Raw genomic sequence first — 20832 nt, 5'->3', positions numbered from 1 at the left:
TCACTGCATTCTAGGATACGACATTCAGGTCAACAGTCAGCTGTACCACTCTATCTGGGATGGAAGTGACATCCTGAAATTAAACGGCTTGCCATTCCTCACAGTAGAGGACTGAATTCAGTATCATGTGCTGCTCTTGTCTTTTGTCACTGGTGATAAGATGGACAACCCAGACCGTGGTTAAAGTACAACAGTGTCAAAGTTGCCTTCAACCAAAGCACAGCTCTAATCTGAACTGCTGAGAGGACTTAAAAGGTACAAAAACTGTGACAAAAACAGTGCAGAAACAGGAAAATGCAAACAGTTATGACAAGCTTTTCAGTTAAACTGTTCACTGCATGAATTTGTAGATCTTATTTTCAACAAAAGTATTGTTTTAGTAATAAAAGGAGCAATTACCTGTTTACTTATCAAAGCCAGTCTTTAACCCACTACAAATTTCAACAGTAAGAAGATTTTTATTCTCTAATGCTTATTCACTGTAATTTTAATTTCTCTGAGAGGGTAAGTGTAAAATAGCAAGTCAGGTTATACTGGATATATAATGGATGTTGTGTAGAGGGGTGGAAAGGTTAATAAAAAAAAATCATGCGTGTACTCAGCAGCACCCGCTGTGAAGAAAGTGTGTTTCCTTGCTGAAAGAAATAAGAAGGCCATACCCTGATACACTGGAACAGATCCTCCAAGGTCATTTCCTGCTGACCACTTCTTCTGCCCTCAACGAGGAAGTCATCCCACAGGCTGAATTTCTTTCCTGCAACCTGATGATAGACATATTACATACAGCAACACTCACACGGACAAAGATGACAGACAAAGTACTGCTTGCTGTGAGGGATGTGCAGAAAATGGTTAAGTCCATAACAAGAGTCCTGCATGCTCAAAGACAGAGAGACTGCATTTTTCATTGGTAGAGCAGCTGAGAACAATCAGCACTCTAGAACCGGCCACACTAAGGTCAAGAAGCTTCTTCCTCATATACGATGAAGGGCACTTTTCTCAAGTTACATCTTTGAAACTTCACAGTTTATGATCTGTACCAGTAGAATCTACATTCATCCATGTGATGTTGTGTGTTTGCATCTTTATAAAAGTAAAAAAATAAATCTAAAAAATCTGTGTGAATATAAATGTGTTGCAAGAGAAACAACATGGGAATTTCTCCACAGACTGCCAGATTGTACTTCACTTTGTTGACATTTTAAATCTGAGGGACTATTTTCTTTCTCAATTTCCTGAAGTTTTTGAGTCTAAGTATAAAGACATCCATTGTTTGAACTCTTCTTATTTCCACTGTAACGACCGTACCTTAAGGATATTCAAGGTATATTTGCACAATTTGATCGGCAACCTTTCCAAATGTCCTTAAATGGCCACATTAAGGTTGAGTTAATTGGCACTTAAGACAATAAACTAAAACAAATTGGAATTTTAATAGTTTTTCTGGTATTATATCATTATATTGAGCAGTGGCCAAAGTGAAATGATTGATCTGATTTTAATTTTACAGCCTACAATACAACAGAGGCCAAAAACAAAAGGCACTGCCTTCAAACCCCTCGCTTTCTCATGGGATCAGATTGTAAATTAAGTTATTTATAAGGTCAATAGGATTAATCTTTGACTTTGCACATTGAGACAGATTAATTAAACCCTTGTAAGCATAAACAATGCATTTGCCACTGGACCTATTGTTCATCACTTGGCGCTATATGCGTACCCTAAACATGATAATCCACATATGCAAGATCTAAGGGAAAAAAAACATCACTTGGTGGAAATGGATCAGAAATCCTCACGTGCAGAAATTAAGTCTAAACATGTCACGTAGTCAGTCGACTCTGCTCACATACAGACGCTGTCTGCTAGGAGAAGTTGTGAAGATCAAAAGTTGGCTCGAGCTGAGAATACCAAAACTCTGGCTGAACCTGGGTCCAATTATCTCTGCTTCAGCAGCCAAGGGGAACTTTTTGACTAGCCCTTACAACTCCCACCACTTATGAGGTTTGAGGCTATGGAGACACACTCGAGACATACTTTTACCCAAGTCTCACTGGACGTGATGTCGATGTCCTTTGTCCCAGTTTTCAGACAAAGCACACTTTTGTAAATGGACTAATAGTTAAATACTTTTCTACTCTATTTGAGCAGTTAAAATGCTTTCTTGCATTTCGTTTGCAAGATGTGCATCATAAGGGTGGACATGTCAGCTTATGTTAACGTGTGACTAGCATCAATTGTTAGTACAATCCTAAACTATCCACGGAAAGAACAAGAACTAGAACCTGAACACATCTAAAAAAAGAGGATTCTTTTATGACCTTGCACATGCAACATCACTGTTGGACTGTAAAGTAGATCGTGTGTTTTCAGTGTACCTATGCTTTTGTGTGCAGTTGCTCTTTATACACAATGCAAAGCAGGCATGCAGTCTATTTTCATTCCCACTCCTCCTTTCCTCTCTCGCAAGTCTGTCACCCAACTCTGGGGGGGAACTAAAAGCCAATCAGCTACCATGGTGACGTCAACTATTCACAGTACAACAGGAGTGAAAAAATAAACGAGAATGCTAGAAACTAACAGGCCGCTGGAAACAATTACAAACGGTTTCCCACAAGCACAAATGCAGTATCTTTCTGTCATGGAACTTCCGCAATAAAAACAAAAATGCCCCCACAAAACAGTTCTTTCTGGGGAACCAAACGAAATGTGGATCAGAAAGTAATTGTTTTTGTCTTAAACTGAACTGCCAGACTGGGGACACTGTTAAGAGACTTTTAGCTGCACTTCTGAAGTGGTTATAATTAAACTGCATGCACTTATAGTGGATAGTGTATATACTATAAAAGCTGGGAAAGGTCGTCTTGAGGTTAGAGTTTAGAATTACTGTCTGACAGCCCTCCTGTTATGTTGAGAATAGTGCAAATGACAAATTCCTCCCAAGTGTTGCTTGGTGGTTTATCACAGCTGCACATATTCAGTTGAGACTTGTAGTTGAGTATCAGGTTGTCGAACCTCAAAAACCACTTTATTATGGATTCAATACTGGCTATAAGTGTGCTTTTAGGTTTACTGCTGTGTGTCTATTGTTGTATGTGGTACAAATTAAGCTGTTGTGTACAGTCTAACTTCAGAAGATGAGAATGAAGCAAATAGCTATTTTATCAGCCTGAGGGACATAAATTCAAATTGATGAAAATATGGTGAAAATACAGTATATAATTTTTTTTCATCTGCTCTATAGTCTTTTTATTATAAAGAGCTTCAAACCTCCCCATAAAACTTGAAAGAAGCATTTTTTCCAGAACAAAACCAGACTTGCTTCATGTGTAATATTTCTGGCTCTGATCTGTCCTCCCCCTGCTTTTCATTCTCACTCTACAGAGCCCTTCAAACAGTCTGTGAGGTTGTTTTTGGTTTAATGAAATGAAGCTTTTCTCAAATACTCCGTGTTTGTGACTTCTCCATAATTAACTACAATGCATGATGTAAATTCTCTCTCCGTGCACATTCAGATATGAAGTTCCCCAACATCTGACATTAACAGCCAAACGTGCAGGCTGCTTCCTCTTGTTGACAGGAAGCCCAGTGATCCCCCCTTCTCTTCCTGACAGACAGTATTTTATCTATGTGAAAACAGGCCACATACAGTGCCAAAATCATACACACACTGAACGTGGGATTAAAAAAACACACACAATATATAAATCCTCACCCCTTAATAATATTAAATGTAATCAGCTGATTCCATAAGATATAAATGTGTATTATCACATAAACATAGGTGAGTACTGACATCAATATGGCCTACAGACAAAAATGACCTTTTAGCAATACATGTAAGCAAGTGGGAAATTAAAAGCCATCTCAAAGTGAATGGGAGCTACTTTTCTGTGCGTACACTTTGCAGACTGACATGAAAAGGTCAGAAGGACCTGGCTCACAAAGTGTTATTTCAAGTGAGTCAGCACAGTATTAGACTCTTTAAAAAGGACAAAAAAATACAAAAGTAGACCAAGATTGCCAAAATCTGACCCAACAATCAAAGGCTTAATATCACTAAACAAAAATGAGAGTTTTCTTTTTCTATTTTGTTTGCTTGTTTTCTAGATTACATGTTTTGGTTTTAGTCACTGTTAACAGGGCTGTTAACAACATATGACATGATACACAATACAGTCTTTTGTGATAACATAATATGCAATTGATTGATGGAGCCCAAAATTAGATGCCTCCATCTACAGATATGAGAGCAGGAGTGCAGTCTGAGGAAGTTTAGCTCATGAACCTGATAAGGAGGTAAAATGAATCCCAATCTAACTGAAGCCCATTTTTGCTGGTTATTGTGAACAGAACCAAGCATTTGAAGAAATATCATAATGTGTTGTTCATAATGTATATTTCAATCTTGCCCTTTGAGACAATGAGCACTTTCGGAGACAGGAAGCGACCAGAGACCAGTATGAAAACTTTGATAAGCCCTCCTACTTTCAGCCTGCACAAGAACCACTTCTGCACAGGCACGCTCCTGTCTCAGCTTCACTTGCTGGCAAGAATCCCAACAGTGGAAATATTTTTACAACCCATTGAGGCTTGAGGCCTGTTTCTTCAAAGGCATCTATTTTCCTTTAGAAGCCCTCAAAGAGAGCTTTAGAGGAGGCAGATGGAGGATCTGTGTGGTCTCTTTAGATCACATTTTCATCTTGATCTCTTTAAGCTTCTTGTAGCTTTCCTTTTACAGACATTCTGGTAGCATTTCAATAAGATCCAATGTTCTAGATACATTCTTAAATGAACCTGAAGGTCAAATTGCTCTCCACTGCTGATGATTACTGAATGTGATATTGACTGCAGTTTAAGCATATATTTGTTTTTTTGTTTTTGTCAAGGGTGATTTGTGACAAAAGGATAGCAAGAAGGGTGAAGGGTAAGGTTTACAAGATGGTATTGAGGTCTTCTATGATGTATGGTCTGGAGAGGTGGAGGTGAAGATGCTAAGACTTTTATTGGAATTGAATTAGAAATCATAGGATATAGGGATAGCTCAGGCTAAGCAGTTTGGAAAAAGCCTAAAGGGGCAAAACTGAGATGGTTTGGGCATGTGCAGAGGAGGGATAGTGGATATGTTGGACAAAAGATGTTGAAGATGGAGTTGCCAGGCAGGAAGGAAAGAGGAAGATTTCAGAGAAGGTTTATAGATGCAGTGAAGGAAGCAATATAGAGGTTTAGTGTAACATAGGAGGATGCTAGGGATAAAATCTGCTGTGTCCTTAGCTAAAGGGACCAGCTGAAATAAGAAGATTTCAGCTATATGAAATTCATAATAACCATTATTTAGCCATAATGGCACCGGTTCTGACACAAACGGTAGTAACCAGACTGAAAAGCAGCACACATTTCGGTGCTTTATTTCGGTGATTTTTTCCCTGAGATGTCATACACTTTGGATTCTAGCCAATCATTTTACCTTTGCAAGCGTAGTAGGCGGGCCCAGGTACTTACGTTCTTTTAGAGCAGAGCTACAGATTAAAAATGCCCAAGGCGAAGTGGTCAAAAGTCTGGCTGTACTTCACAGCAAAAGATGCAAACTCAGCAGCCTGCAACAAGTGCTTTAAGGTGATACTGTCCAAAAGAGGTAACACCTCGAATCTGATGAAACACCTGGTGACGTATAGCATTTTGTTAAAAGCCGAGAAATGCGCCGTATTTGATAGCTTGCTGCGAGACCTCACACATCTACTGTGGGTGTGGTGCCTGTTATCGGACGTGGAATTAGCAACATCCCCCAAAAATCCGAAAAGGAGAGTCCTGGCCCCTAGCCCTGCCAGTGTAGCAGAAATGATGACGGATGATGATGATGGCAGCAGCAGCCGTTCTTCTCTGCATGAGTAGCTTCATGTTGTTCGTGTGTAATTTACGTTGAGTAGGCTAACCACGTTATTACATTAATGCACGTAAGGTGAACTAGCAAACGCCGTCGTAGTTACATGCGGCTGTCTTCTTGTTTGATGGCAGATACTCCCTTCATCCTGGCCAAAAAGGCTAAAATGACCCAAGAAAAAGTGGAAAACAGTTAAACATGAGAGGTTTTTGGACAAAGTTTGAGTTTTTTTCCATTGTTTAAGCACTGCTTCCAGCCAAGAGTGATGCCATAAATCCCCTATAGCTGCAGAAAAGGCTAACATTGTTACCTTTTTTTACAAAAAAACAGCTAAACATGAGAGGTTTTTGGACAAAGTGTGTGTTCTCCATTCTTTAAGCACCGGTTCGAGCACCGGTTTGAGCACCATTTAAGCACCAGCACCGTTTCAAAAGTACCGGTTTGGTACTGGTATCGGATAAAACCTAAACGATACCCATCCCTAGTCATATCATAGGTCTTTTCTGGTAGACTGGAAGTTAAATTTTAAGATTAGGTAAAATGCATTTTCTTGAAAATGTAAAAATCATTCAGTGATGCTAGCTAACACCCAGCGCTACATGCGGGGCTTTGGTGTTAGCTCAGATATATATACTGGTAAATTTACCAGAACAATCCTGACTGTAATAATATAGCAATTTTCTTAAATGTCATATATTGAACAATATAAATATTAATATCATATCAATATATAGTATTTTATTAAAGATCAACTAATATCCAATGTGTTGCTTCATAAACTGTCTCTTGACATGATGATGATCATTCAGACTTCCTTTTCTTATCTCTACATTGTTGTTGTTTGCTCTGCAGCACTTTTTTCTAGACTTTACGGTTTTATAGTGGCCTACTTTGATGATGCTTGAAAATTTTCGCTGACCGTTAAAATACATATCGTATCAAACTAAGAATGTGCACAAACTAAACAAACGGCACTAAATTACTAAATACAAATGCTCAATTGAACTGTCAAATGTACAAATACATGGGACTGTAGTATTTTTTATAAAATATCTGTATACGCCATATAGATGTTGATGCTCACTATAGAAAGTTTCAACGAGATTGGTCCATTCATCCAGGATGAGACACAAACATAAATACAAACATACAGTCATTATTGTATGACCAGTGAGCATGTGTGAGACTTAAAATAGTGAAAATAGGCAGCATCTTTCAGTAGGTTATTCTTATAGCACAAAACCAAATGACCAAATGACTGAAATGACACATGACCAATCATATAATAACATTAAAAACTAAAAACTCAGTTGTAAAGTGGAAATTCTTCCACTAAGGCTTGTTTATACAATGTTTCTATGAAACCAGAAAACCAATCTCCCAGTTAACATCGTTTTGGTGACACTGAGTCCTTCGGTCCATTTTAGCATTTAAGACTGAAAGATAAGCCTTTGGTGTGCTATCTAATCAAGGCCAAACAGTCCATGATCACTGTAATGCCACATGGTTCCAGATTTAGTGTAAACTGAAAGAGTAACTTTAAAAAAATGTTACATCAGAAACAGTTTTGTTTGTTTTCCTGTTTTCCTTAGTGGGACAACAGTACTGTTATGTAAAATATGCCCTTTGTTCGATTGGAAGTGTCATCTGCTACTTGACCACTATTGATCACCACTCTTCTTTAGGCTGCAGTGAAGAAGCAGATGGCTGGGACCTCCAACTGTTCTATCCAACCCTCTGCAATTATCATACCCCAGAGAGAAGACAAGGATGCCAGCCTGATGCAATTCCCATGCAATTTTTTTTAAAGCTCCATTAGTATTAAAGATCCTTTTTATTTTAAATTTAGGTCCCTTTTTGACAGCTAACTTGTGAGGTACAAATGGTGAAGGCGGTGAAGGCAGAGCGGGGGTAGGAGCAGCGATCAGACTCTTCTCAGGAGAGTGCAGAGTTTGACACACAGACTAAAAGCAGTGAGAAGCTTTGAAAAGGCTTCCATTGACGTGTAAAACAGCAAACAGAATCTCAATGTGACTGTCTTTCAATGAGAAGATAACAGCACTCCACCTGACTGAAAATGACCTGGGGCAGAAGCACTAAGTCAATAAAACCCTTACAAATGGGCCACTGACGTGCTGGAGCCTGTACACACACTCAAACACCAGATGTTTGATGGATTCCCACTTATAAAGCAATGGATTATAATTAAAATGCCTTACAGGGATGCATCTGATTGTGAGACATGCATATGCATTATAATTTTCTTCCATTTGGAATAAGTGCAAATTTCTTTCTGCACATTTCAGTTTTGCCATTTCTTGATGGCTTGCACTTAATACTGCATTACCTACTATGAACATACAGGCACAGACACATGTATGAACGTACTCTGTGAATAATATGGTAACTAACAGGATGTTTACTATTGGTATGAGGCATGTAATGGGACACAGCTCTCTGCAAATCACAGGGATCAGTTCAATAACAGCATACAGCCCTGGGCTCTGTGATCAACATGCCCTTTGTTGCTACATATTTATTTGTAACATTGATCTGAGCTTTAGAAATCAAAGGTCATGCTCTTTGGTTACATGATGTGATGCTGTATGTAATGATGCAACGTTTTCATGTATTGGCTACTGGAACAAGGTATTGATATTTATAGATCAATATGACATTCAGCTCTTGATGACATTAAATCAGCGTCTCCCTCTTATCCGATGTTGGAATTGAACCCACGGCACCAGTAATTTCCTTTTAGAATATTGGTAATTTGCTCAATCCTGTAAGCCCCACTGGCTCCAATATCACATGCAATGTCCTTTGAGTCTTAATCCTAATTCTTCTCAAACTGTCAGGTGTTTGTCATGTATGTTTTTAAATCAAATGCTGGATGGATTTCCTAATTTTTGGTATAGACATTTACTCCTTTGTAGTATGAATTATAACCATTTTGGTAATCCCCGACCAACTGGAAGACTAGGCCATTACACAGCCTCTTTCATCTATTTTAGTTAGCTTTCAACTGAGTAATCATGATCTGAATCAATCAGACACTTCTTATTTTCATTAGTAGGTAGTACGTGATATCATTAGTAGGTGAAAATTTGGAAAACCACTTATGTGCCACCTGTGACCTTACTATAACATTTTGTTTATGACGTAATAAGAGGGAATGGCTTAGTAATAAGTACTCAAGACATGCTGTCTGACCATGTTAGAATTCAGATGTGTTTATAGTCGTTCTGAATGGCTACACTGGAAGATGCATGAAAAAGTGGGTTTAAATGTCAAATCACTGGTTTCAAAATGTTACAGATAATGGGCCATGCAGACACCCACTACTTACGTGGGAAACGTGGGATATGGTCTCATTCAGTGTTATCTAAGTTAAACTTAGCTTTTTCTTGAGGTTTCTTGTGTTTAATTAAGGTAAAGAAAGAAAAAGAAGGATGTGAATTGATGGGTAAATTTTAAAAACTCACAACCTCATGAAAAGTGTAGAAACCTGCACTCATCTTGAGTCATTTCCAACCAGTATTGGTGCTTTAAAGAGTTTCCAACAGAAGTTGGAACATGGGAAAAATGAATTACCAAGAAGTATGGGAGAAAGGGATTAAGACAAATACTGTAATATTTTTCTGTTTTCATGATGGATCTTTGTATAAAATAATTTGTGAGAATATATATTAATATTGCTCAAACGTATAAATGAAAACAGTGGGGCGCCTCAGGGATCGATTTTCAGGCTGCTACTTTTTAACATTTACACTCACGTGAAGTTTTCCAGTTTTCAGAGGACTCAATAGGTGTAGAATCACTTTTAGCAGCACAAGCAACTGTTTTCTATATGACTTTATCGGTCTCACACATTTCGTTGAAGGAATATTAACCCACTCATCTTTACAACATTACTTCAGTTCTTTGAGGTTTGCAGGCATTCATTTATAGATGGCTTTCATGACCCAGTTTCAGCCAAGCTTTAGCTGTCAGACAGATGGTCTCAGATTTGACTCTAGAGCACTTTGTTATATAGAGGAGTTCATGGTTGACTCAATGACAGCAAGGTGCCCACATCCTGTGGCTGCAACACAACCCCAAATCATCACACCTCCACCACCGTGCTTGACATCTGGTTTGAGGTGTTTGTGCTGATATGCTGTGTTTGGTTCTTGCCAAACATGGGACTGTGCATTATGACCAAGCATATCCACTTTGGTCGTGTCTATCAAAAGTACATTGTTCCAGATGTCTTGGAGTTTGTTCAGATGCAACTTTGCAAACCTTAGTCGTAATGCCATGTTCTTTTAAGAGAGAAGATGCTTTCTTCTGGCAACCCTTCCAAACAAACCATACTGTTTTCATCTTCTTCTAGTTGCACTGTTGTGAAATATAAAAATGACCAAGTGAGGCCTGTAAAGTCTGATATTTAGGTCTTGGTTTTTTTCTTGATGTTTTTTTTGCAGTTTTTCTGAGCATTGCTGCTAAATTACGTCCTTTTCTCTCTCTGAGTGATGCAGAGAAACTGATACACGTTCATACGCTTTCAAATCTGGTATGCTTTTATATCTAGTATGCCTGATTACTCTAATGGTATTTGATCTCTCTATATCAAACAATGTATTGTATACAATACAATGTATTCTAGTATCTGCTATTCAGAACTTGGCAGCCAAACTGCTTACTAGGACCCGAAAGAGAAAGCACATTACACCGTAGTAGTCTTTAAACTGGCTGCCTGTCAGTTTCCATATTTAAAATAATCTTACTTGTTTTAAAAGAACTTCGTGATCTTACCCCAGTATATAAGTCTCACTGTGCATTACCCAATGTAGCCCCTCAGGTCCTCCAGCATGAATCTGCTGATAGTTCTGACATGCAGGACACAAAATGCTTGTAGAGGCAGCTTGACAGATCATCAAATTGTTGAAGGGCTAACACAGAGAGACAGACAAGCACCCATTCTCAAAATCACGCCCAATTTAGAATCTCTAGTTAACCTAACTCATGCATGTTTTGGAACAAGAGCACCTGGACAGAACCCACTAAAGCACAGGGAGAACACATAAAATCCACACAGAGAGCCCCAAGCCTGGATTTGAACCCAGAAACTTGTTTTATTAAACTGTGTTATGTCTAATTAACAGCTTATCACTCATATGTGAAGCACTTTAAACTGCAGCAACATCCTTGAAAGGTGCTTCATAAATAAAGCTATGACTAATTTAATTGATTGTACAATTGTGTTGAAAAGTAAATCTTTCCTGTTTATTAATAAAATAATTTCATCTATAAATTCGAGTCTGAAATAGTTCAAAAGTAGAAATGAATGTAGGTATAAACAGCTAAAGTTCTTTCATCCTAAAATGATTGTATCATCTTCAAATATCTGCAAAAATAGCAAGAAGACAATTCTATGCCCCATTTCACGTAGAAAGTCATGCATTCTGTCCTCTACATTTGCAATTTAAAATCCAAAACAATTTAATATTTGCACAGAAGAGTTTGAGTGGACAATGAGCAATTCACAACCTTTTCAAAGATTCTGAGTTTTTGAAATCCTACAGGAAAGGTGGAGATCAAGGCCAGTGACGCAGCAGTTTCGACACACACTTGAACACAATTAGTTGAATTGCAGCTGCCATATTGCCCCTGTATTAAAAATGTATGGAAGAGAAAAATACTACTGAGGATAATTTAGCTAGATCGAGCACTGGTGGCTTATCAGTTTGAATAAATGGAGTTTTGTGAGTTTTGAGATGTATCGCACACTGTGCTAAATAAAAGATCTGGGTAGCGACTTTTATTGCCTCCTACGGTCTGTGTTTAACAATGTTCTGGATCTGCTATATCCAGTCTGATCTGATCTGCGTCTGTTGCTACATAAATAAACAACCAGTGCAAAGACACAATATCGTTGTTGATGACACAAAAAGGGAAAGAGAAGATAGATGGGGAACTAACGCACAACAATAACAGTACAATGCAGTAGAGAAAACATCTGACTTAACAGCATTCTACCAAAACAATACTGCCTCCAAATAAACCGTGGAAAACAACAGAAGGCACAAGCCGCATATGTTGATCACAGATTACTCATTATCCCACAAGCACTATTCATGTCTGGGTCTTGAGTTACAAACTGCACAATGGCCTCTGCACTCCTCTGGGAATCCAGAAGGCCTTGGATCATATTCACCCCATTTCTTTACTGGCACAGTCCAAGGAGACCAACACATATTTAACCACATGTGAGGCAAATCTCCTCCTTTGTTGTTCTTGTTCTGTCTTTAAGCCATTCCCTGTTATTTGTGTGACAGATGTGTGACCTTCAATTACGCTCAAATCACAAATCAGTTGGCCGTGGGTTTTCTTTTCTACATTAAAAAAAAATAAAAAAAATAAACAGACACAATGTCTACTCAGCAAATTTAAACAGTCTTCCTTTTTTCAGATTTTTAAATCCAAACAAAGAAGTAAGTTGTGACTAAAAGGTTTATTAGAAACAGAGACTGGAGCAGATGGACATAAAATCCTTGCCTCCTCCTGATTCTCTGCCGACAGCAAGATTACATAGAGTTCTTTGGGAAATCTGGTTTCAATGCACTGCTTCCTGTGAAGGCAGGAAATAACCATCATTTCTGCAGGTAATTAACAAAGAAGCGGTGTGACCATTGACCGACGAGCGCCTCCAGAGTCTTGCCTCCAACTCTGCTAATTCAATTAGAGACTGAAAGGGCAAAGTGGGGAAGTGGGGCACCGAGGAAGCGTGAAAGGGCACAAAGTTAGGAGTAGAGTGTGGAGGATGTGTGCACAGGCATGTAAGACGGAGTATTTCCATGGAACACAACTACCAGGCATCCTAGCAGACAAGTAAAGACAGCGTACTCTGATAGAGCGTTGGCAAGGTGCTACAGGGGTTGAAGATTGAGATATTTAACACACAGCTGAAACATGTCCTCCTCTGCCTGCCTCAGGTGATGTTTCTCTGCATTTTAGTGAGGCTGCAGCTCAGTTACAGCGGCACTCATCAATCTTTGCTGCTCTTGAAATGTCCTTTAATGACTTAGTACCAGAAAATCTCAGAAAATGAGTCCAACTAGAAACAAAGAGTACATAGTTTTAATTAGATTTTTTTTTTGTCCCTAGGAAGCAGAATTATTATCACTACTGATTATTCAAATATACTTACTATGTTTGATATGTTTACAAACAATGCATTGGACAACATGATTTTTTTTAAAGTTTTGTTCAAGTAAATCTGTTTTGGCCTCACCAACTATTAAGGGAAGTACTGATCTCTTAATGCTCCACTTGCGAGGCACTGAGTTGGTAGAGTACAGCCAGTTAATCACTGTTGGTTTTTTTGGCCCCTAAAACTCTCCCCACTGTAACCTTGAAGGTGAAACGTAAAGGTGGCTTTGGTTTGTAAAATTAAAAAAAAAAACAGGCCCTGCATGTTTGAAAATAGTCTGCAGCTGCAGCTGACTGTTCTGTGTGAAGGGCACAGAGAGGACATTGTTGCTGCGGCCTTAAACTTGCAGCTGAGGTAGTCACAGAGCTGATTCAACATTTGACTGAATGAGAGAGCTGGCATGGATTATACTATATGGGACAACTGTCGCTCAGTTGGTGGAAAGGGTTGTGTGAGTATTTGCCCTTCAATCCCTGGCTCCTCCGTGTGCCAAGTGTCCTTGGGTGGAGGACTGAACCTAAAGTGGGACCTTTTTAGTGAGCAACTCTGCCATTTTTGTGGAACTGCAAACATTTTGTGTTTACCAGGCATGTTCACTGCCAGCTTTAGGACCAGAACACAGATGGAAAAACTCATATTTTTTACAGTATAAAAAACATGTTTCTGCTTCTCTAAAAAGAGACTACTTTGGTTGCAAAAATGTCTCCTTGTATGGAAGTCTTTGTGAAAACTACCTTGCTGCTGCTCATCATGTCTGGTTTAAAAAAAATGTCAATACATTTTGTCGATGCACAAAATGCTTGGCTCGAGGTTTCACAGTGGGACTTATGGGACTAATGGTTGGCTATGTGCACCTTTTAATTACAGTCAGCAGTCTATGGCTGTATTATATTATGATCCTTTAGTAAAAGAGGTTTTAGGAACTTGTTACTCTAGGTCTGCCTTTGATGTCTGGGCCTTGTCTCCCCAACTGAAAAACATAACATAGGGAGGAATGCTACGCAAAAGAGTGTTGAGCAGACAAGGACAAACCTCTTGTTTACATATCTCTACCTCTATACAGAGCACAGCAGCAGGGAAATACCAGGACATTTTCATATTTCGCCAAACAGCTGCAAGAAATCCTGGAAAATTATTAAGACAATGGGGGCATTGGGAGTCATTTATTTTAGTTTAAGAGCTAAGTTAAAGGGTTATTTAGTGACAGCTGTGTATGACCACATTAAAAACACATTTTCCATAAGCACTTAGGCGATCAGAACTGTGGCACTACAGGTAAAGTTATGATGACTGCCCAGAATCTAGCAATGGAGTAATGTCATTAAACTCACTTTGGAACAACACTGGGTGGCCCACCTGCACAACCAGCAAGATGTGACTGTTGTTACTTGATATTAATGAACTGAGACTGATCTCATAAGGGGAGAGGTCTTAGCCATTGCAAAAGTAAACTGAGACCTTAATACTGCATGTCTGATCAGTGATTTTTAACAGCTGCATGCCTGCAGTTGCTTCAAAGGCTGTCTCCCAAAAACTCTAATCTTAGATTAGAGAGATAAGAGAATATAAAAGAAATGGCTTTGCCTTCTGTGTCGTTGTCTAATTTATAATATCTAAAATCATTTATATGTACACCATTTATGTATATTTCCACACTAATTTATTTCAGCACATGAATGCGTTAATCAAGGATTGCAGGACTCAGAAATCTTATGTTATGTGATCTCTTTAACTAGTCACATAATATCTACACCACATTCATGCATAGGGGATGTTTACAGGGAATCAATTTGTTAAAAAATATCTATATATCAACAAAGGAATAGACACCCTGGACCTTTGACCCCGGGTGATTAAGTTAGTCTCATACTGGATATCTGAGGCCAAAATCTGTGTCAATATTTAGGTTAAATTATTATTGGCTTTTCATGAATCCATAACATAAACAGTTGTGATAAGGATCCCTTAAAAAGGTTAATAAAAACTTTGCCAATTACAATCTCATAAATAAAATTATCTAATTTATTTCCACTAGTCAAAATATATGTTGTTGCTGATATACTCATGATAATGACATGTGCACATTCAAACTATTTTTACAATAAATAGACGGATGAGAAACTAGAATTGATGCCATATTGAAAGAGTAAATACAAACAAATAAAGAGAGACTATCAATTACAAAGCTTGGTATAAATTATGAATTTAAAGTAATCACAAAAACCAAAATGTTTTCTTTGGCACTATGTCCCACATTATATGGCTGAAGGTTTGGCAGCTAACCCTCATTCTCTGTTTCTCATATAATTGCATGTGTGTTCCTGATATATGAATGTCTTCCGGTATTACTTTAGGATTTATCTTTAACTCTAAAAATGCTGTTCTGGCTGTGGGTGTCCTGTCTCCTTTGGGTCCTCTGTTGAATAAACAAAAGCTTAAAACCCAGAGCCTCAACCCATGAAGAAAGAGCCTGCGTCTGAAAAATTTAATGTCTGCCCATCTGTCCAATTCAGTACTTGAATACTTGAATAAACCTTCTGGCTGGGATAATGTCAGCTACTCTGTCACTGTGACTGATTATTTTAATGACTGACTCTATCCAGTGTCCCGTGCTGCTTTGGAAATGTTAATACATCTAAGAAAATTTCAGAAGGCATGAAAAAATAGAAAAGTATATGCAAACATCAACAAATTTACAGGCAACAACTGTAAGAACGGAGAGAGGAAGAAGGCACGTCTGGAACCTCCAAACCTCCAAAAGTCACAACTGCTTCTGTCATCATGACAGCGTTTTATGCAGAGGCTGAATTTTCCCCTGTAACCAAAGCTGAAACCAGACCCACAATGTCTCAGAGTACCCTCAAGCCCCACAGGACACAGTTACCCCAACTACTGACCCTGTCAGAGGTTTAGTGCCCTGAGTGGGAAAGCTGGAGCATTCCAGTCTAGTATTTGATTACCTCCAGAGATGACCTACAGTGAGATGTAAGAGTGCTGTAAAATTAATTGGCATGATATTCTCTCAAACCTGACCTTAAATGTGTCTAGCATGTGGTACTGAGCCCAGAAGGACACTGGCTTCAGGGAATAGGGTTGCTTTGAATTCACTTAATTTGTCCAAACATGCATGGATCTGTTTTATGTCTTGCCTGCACTGAAATATGCTAAGGATTATACTGAGCTAGTTAAAGAATGGGCTTACAGTATATTCAAGATACTGAGGGCCAAAAGTGGGTTTTTACTCTGAGAGCACTCATTCATGGCTTAATGCTTTCCACTAAAAAAGGAAGGACATGAATCTACAAAGAACCCACCAGATTTATCCTCAAAATAGACAGGTTTAAATTATGAAAGTACGTTACACAGTAAGGGTCTGTCAGACTTTATGAAGTGCCTTACTCAGGTCCTATATGTGACTGAAAGCTTTATTGATCTCTTCCCTAAAACCACTATAACTAAAATAAAGCTGTGGTCATATGGAGCTGTTACTCACTTCAAACTGCTGAGGCCGGCTCGGCTGGGACATGACAAAGTACTGGACGGCCAGGTTGATGTAAGCCGTGCGGTAAGAGCTGATCTTTTGGTGACCCTGAACCAGCTTATACAGCTCCAGGCACATGAGGCCTGCCACCGCGGCTGTCGTGGTGGCTATGGCAGGGATGATCCTTCCGGCAATGCGCTTACTCTGCAAAGGTGACAGTGGAACGTTCAGTTTCACATCGCAGTGTCATGTAGTGGCAAGAAAATATTTCAGTTATCTTCAGTCACTTTCAGTACAATCCTAACGTGATCCAACAAATATAAACTCGTGTTTTACAACATTTCACTGGTAGAAAGAAACTTAATTTGTTTACTCTGTTAGTTCTGAAGTACTAGAAGTTGTCTTTTATTTTAGTTACAGGTATGTTTACAAGTAATTTCATGGCTTATCAGTCAATTAAGACCTGTCCCCTTGTTACGTATGGACATATAAATCAGATATAACATCTGAAGTTGATTCAAAGTGCTGAATTTGTATTTTATAGCTTTTCACTTCAACTTTAATATGAGGCACTTTATTGCATTATTGTTGGGTCGTTACCTTACAATATAAAGCGCCTTGAGGCTACTGTTGTTGTGATTTGGCGTTGTATAAATAAAATTGAATTGAATAGAAAGAAAAATATACCAATCACAAATTTTAAAGGAAAACGTTATAATGTACAAGGTTGTACAAGAAACCAGATTAAACTTTGCCAGAAAATATCTAAAAGAACCTGCACAGTTCTGAAAAAAAAAAAAACATGGACATAAAGATGAACTTGTTCCAGAGTGATGGGAGGGCAAAAGTATAGAGAAGGAGAGAAACAGCTCATGATTCAGAGCATGCCACCTTATCTGTCACACATGATGGAGGCTAGGTTATTTCATGGGTAGGGATGGATGCCAGTGGATCCGGGCCACTATTGATGATTAATGATGTGACTGCTGACAGAAGCAGCAGGATGATTTCTGAAATGTACTGGTCTTTACTCTCTGCTCAGATTTAGTCACATTTTTCCAGAACTGAGTGGACAAAGCAACAAAAATTGTGTCTTGGTCCAACAAAACATGGACCTAGCTGTATATACATACATATATACAATATACTGATGATGTTGCATGATGAGTATTTTTACCTTTGACAGTTACAAATATATTAGAGTCTAGCCCTCATGTGGTCTTGCATTACTGATATACTGTATGTTTATTATGTACTGGTTAAATTGTGACTAAAAGAGAAGTTATTTCCAAAGAAGACGCAAAATGTGGAAATGTCTGATTACACAAGGCAAACTCTGTTTTGTCCCCCATCTCCTAGGGGTAACTCCCCCCCCATCCATGTTCATGTCTTGGCTGTGTATGTCACTGTGGCAGCTGGTACAAGGCCTGGCTCAGGTGTCACCTCCCAGGCGACAGGTAAAGTGCCGTGATTAGTTCTGCTCTGTGAACAATAGGTGAGGGGTCTGTTTTTGTGGCTTTAGGGCAGGTGTGTGCAGCACCTAGGAAAAACATGACCTACAGGGAGGGGGAGCAGTCGGCAGGTCTGTTTTGTCTCATTCGCCCCTCGGCTCAGCTTCATCTCTTAGATCTTTGTCCATATTTTTCTTTTATTTTTACTATGTATACATACAATTACTGACCTTGTGACGATCAGCTGCAGGGATGTCATAGTTTTCTGCTCTCAGGTTAGATGCAGCAACAATGTAGTCCATGTGGAAATTGCTGTCATCATCCTGTATGAGTAGGAACATTAAATATTTTTTAATTAAGATATAACACTATGAAGCTTAATACCCATGAACAGCAATTACATATAATGACAAAAAACAGAAGGGCAGCTTAACAGTATTAACAACATTATAAATTGCTAGTGGGACAGTTCAAAGCCACGTCCACGTCCAGTGACATACTCAGTGATGTCATTCTCTGTGCCCTCTTTGAGCTTTGCCTGCTTTGTTGTTATGTCGCTTCAGTCACTCTGATATATGACTTAGTACCCTGTCAGAAAGCAGTGGAAATCAGATTCCTGTTGTGATCGACGTGGCCAGTGAGGTCATGCCTCTGCTAGTGCGGCTCTACAAAAGCTAGGAGGTGACTGTCACTCCAGGTTTGCTTTAGGGGTTGTGAGGAAGCTCCAAGCTGGCAACCTGATGCCTTTGAAACCCTCTTACACACATTCCATCTATCCACAGCCTGACCAGGGCACAGAGGGATAAAGATGAAGAGAAGTGGGTTTGGGAGTCTTGTTCTTATTCAAGACAACATTTGATATTTAGCTGACTTACCTCATGCACCTTCATTAGAGCCTCTCTTGGTTGATTGCATGTGTTATCAGAATCTCATTTAAAGTCATTTACCTTCTCTAAATTCTTTTAATAACAATCTCTATCACTCAGCAGCGGCATCTTGACCTGCTTTTACCTTTTGTTGAGCAACAGTATCTTATTCATGGGGTAATATGGTACAGCTACTTTGTGGGCAGAGTTTATTGTAAACTCGTTTAGAAAAGACTTTGTTATGCCCAGTGTCCAGATGTTGGCTATTACATTTATTACAGGATCCAGTCCTGTCCAACAGGACATGTCAGATGCTGAGGAAAAAAGTTCCAGTAGGGAGGAATAATTGAACAAATATAATGGCGCTATAAGGAAATGGCTCATTTACTGCAAAAAATTTTTATGCTTACAACTGTTAATTTTTATTTAAACAGATTTTGAGTTAATAGTTACACTAAGTCTTGGAGGATATAGATTTATAGTTGATTTAGAGCCTGTTCTTTTTTTTTCCATTTATTTTATCATTTATTAATTAAGCTACTAACTGGAGTCAAAACTTGAAACTGGACCCAAGATGTTCTACTTTGTTTTTCAAGTTGGCCAATGCGCAGCAACACCAATGTTTGCTTAATTTTTTAACTTATCATGCATTTGTAGTTAAAGCTAAACTATTGAAATTATTTTTACCTGGCATTCAAAAGTTTACAAGTACAGAAAGACGAGAGAAAATGGAGAAAACAAATGGAACAAAGTGTATGGCTGGCATCTTAAACCATGAGGTTGCCTCATTTGAATGTGTTTTGTGGCCATGTTTCCCAGAGGATATCAAGGAAGAATATAGAGTGTTAGGGATACTGTCACTGGGAAAGTGCTGTCCTATTAAGAAAATCGCTTTACTCCAAGGTGTGACTGACTTTTAGGAAATACATTGGAAGGAAACGATTGCTTAGGGAACTGGGGATTATATCTAGTCTACTCTCCTAAATAACTTTCTAGATTAGATGAACTTTTATGAATATTTACAATGCCAGCCAAGTGCAAAACGTAACTTAATGTCTAGAGTGACAATGTTTTATTAAGGGAAGTCTGCCTTCAGGAGTCTGTGTATGCTGTTTGACAGTCCGCAAACCAGTTCTCACATAAAAGTACACATTTTATATCTGAGTTGTCTGACTCAATAATCATTATATTGCTACAATTTTTGAAAGCAGGAGGGACAGTTTAAAAATATATAACTCTACCCTGCTAAAACCACTGTTGAATCAGCTCAGATCAAGATGTCACTATCTGCAGCTTCTCTGAAGTCTGAGGCAGAGGTGTCATTGTCCTATTGCCCTACCTTCTCAAAGTCGATAGGGTACATCTGAGCTGAGCTCTTCAGAGAGGGCGAGGCCAACTTTCCTTTCAACTCCTCAAGTCTGACCTTTTCTGTGGCAGAGAAAGAGAAAAATATGTAAAGATAAGACGTGCTGGAAGAAAGCGAGTTGGTAACAATAAAAAAAATTGAACTAACTGACCCGCATCATCGCATTCACGTGTTTTCTCCTCCTCCATCTCCTTGTCAGTAACATGAATCTTCACGGAGGACTTGGGAGTGAAAGCTGGCACACGGACATTTTCTAAGATTCCTCTGATGGAGGTCAAGTCCCTTGTCCCTTTGATCCCATAGATTTGCCCATACAGATTAGCTCCAGCCATCACATACTCAATATGAGTAGTCTACAACACAACAATCACATAGTCTTGATGAAGAAGAAAATATAATGTTTTGGAAAATACATTTAACATTCTAGTTAAACACGGTCTATTACAGAAGCACTGCCATCATGGTGAAACTGTGGAAAGCAACGTATTATAAAAGGAGAATAGAGTCAGAACAATGTTAAAGTAATACCAATTACTTCCCTTAATGGAATATATAGCTGCAATAATTTCTCCAGTGTTCCCAAAAATGCGCA

The 20832-nt window shown here is 38.7% G+C and overlaps 1 protein-coding gene across 1 annotated transcript in view; it reads right to left on the bottom strand.

The window, feature by feature from the left end:
• Positions 1-20832, bottom strand: part of uba7 (ubiquitin-like modifier activating enzyme 7) — a 33327-nt gene that overhangs the window by 2408 nt on the left and 10087 nt on the right. The window contains exons 18-22 of the mRNA XM_085406936.1: positions 20392-20593; positions 20214-20302; positions 18239-18331; positions 16570-16761; positions 660-761 (exon numbers count right to left, since the gene is read on the bottom strand). Of these exons, the coding sequence (XP_085263062.1) occupies positions 660-761; positions 16570-16761; positions 18239-18331; positions 20214-20302; positions 20392-20593 (678 nt within the window). The remainder of the gene's footprint in view (positions 1-659; positions 762-16569; positions 16762-18238; positions 18332-20213; positions 20303-20391; positions 20594-20832) is intronic.

This window comes from Rhamphochromis longiceps, linkage group LG5 (genome assembly GCF_057381845.1).
Source record: "Rhamphochromis longiceps isolate RC_006_pf linkage group LG5, R_longiceps_female_GT1.1, whole genome shotgun sequence".
Taxonomy (NCBI): Eukaryota; Metazoa; Chordata; class Actinopteri; order Cichliformes; family Cichlidae; genus Rhamphochromis; species Rhamphochromis longiceps.
This window is presented reverse-complemented; position numbering and strand designations above follow the sequence as displayed.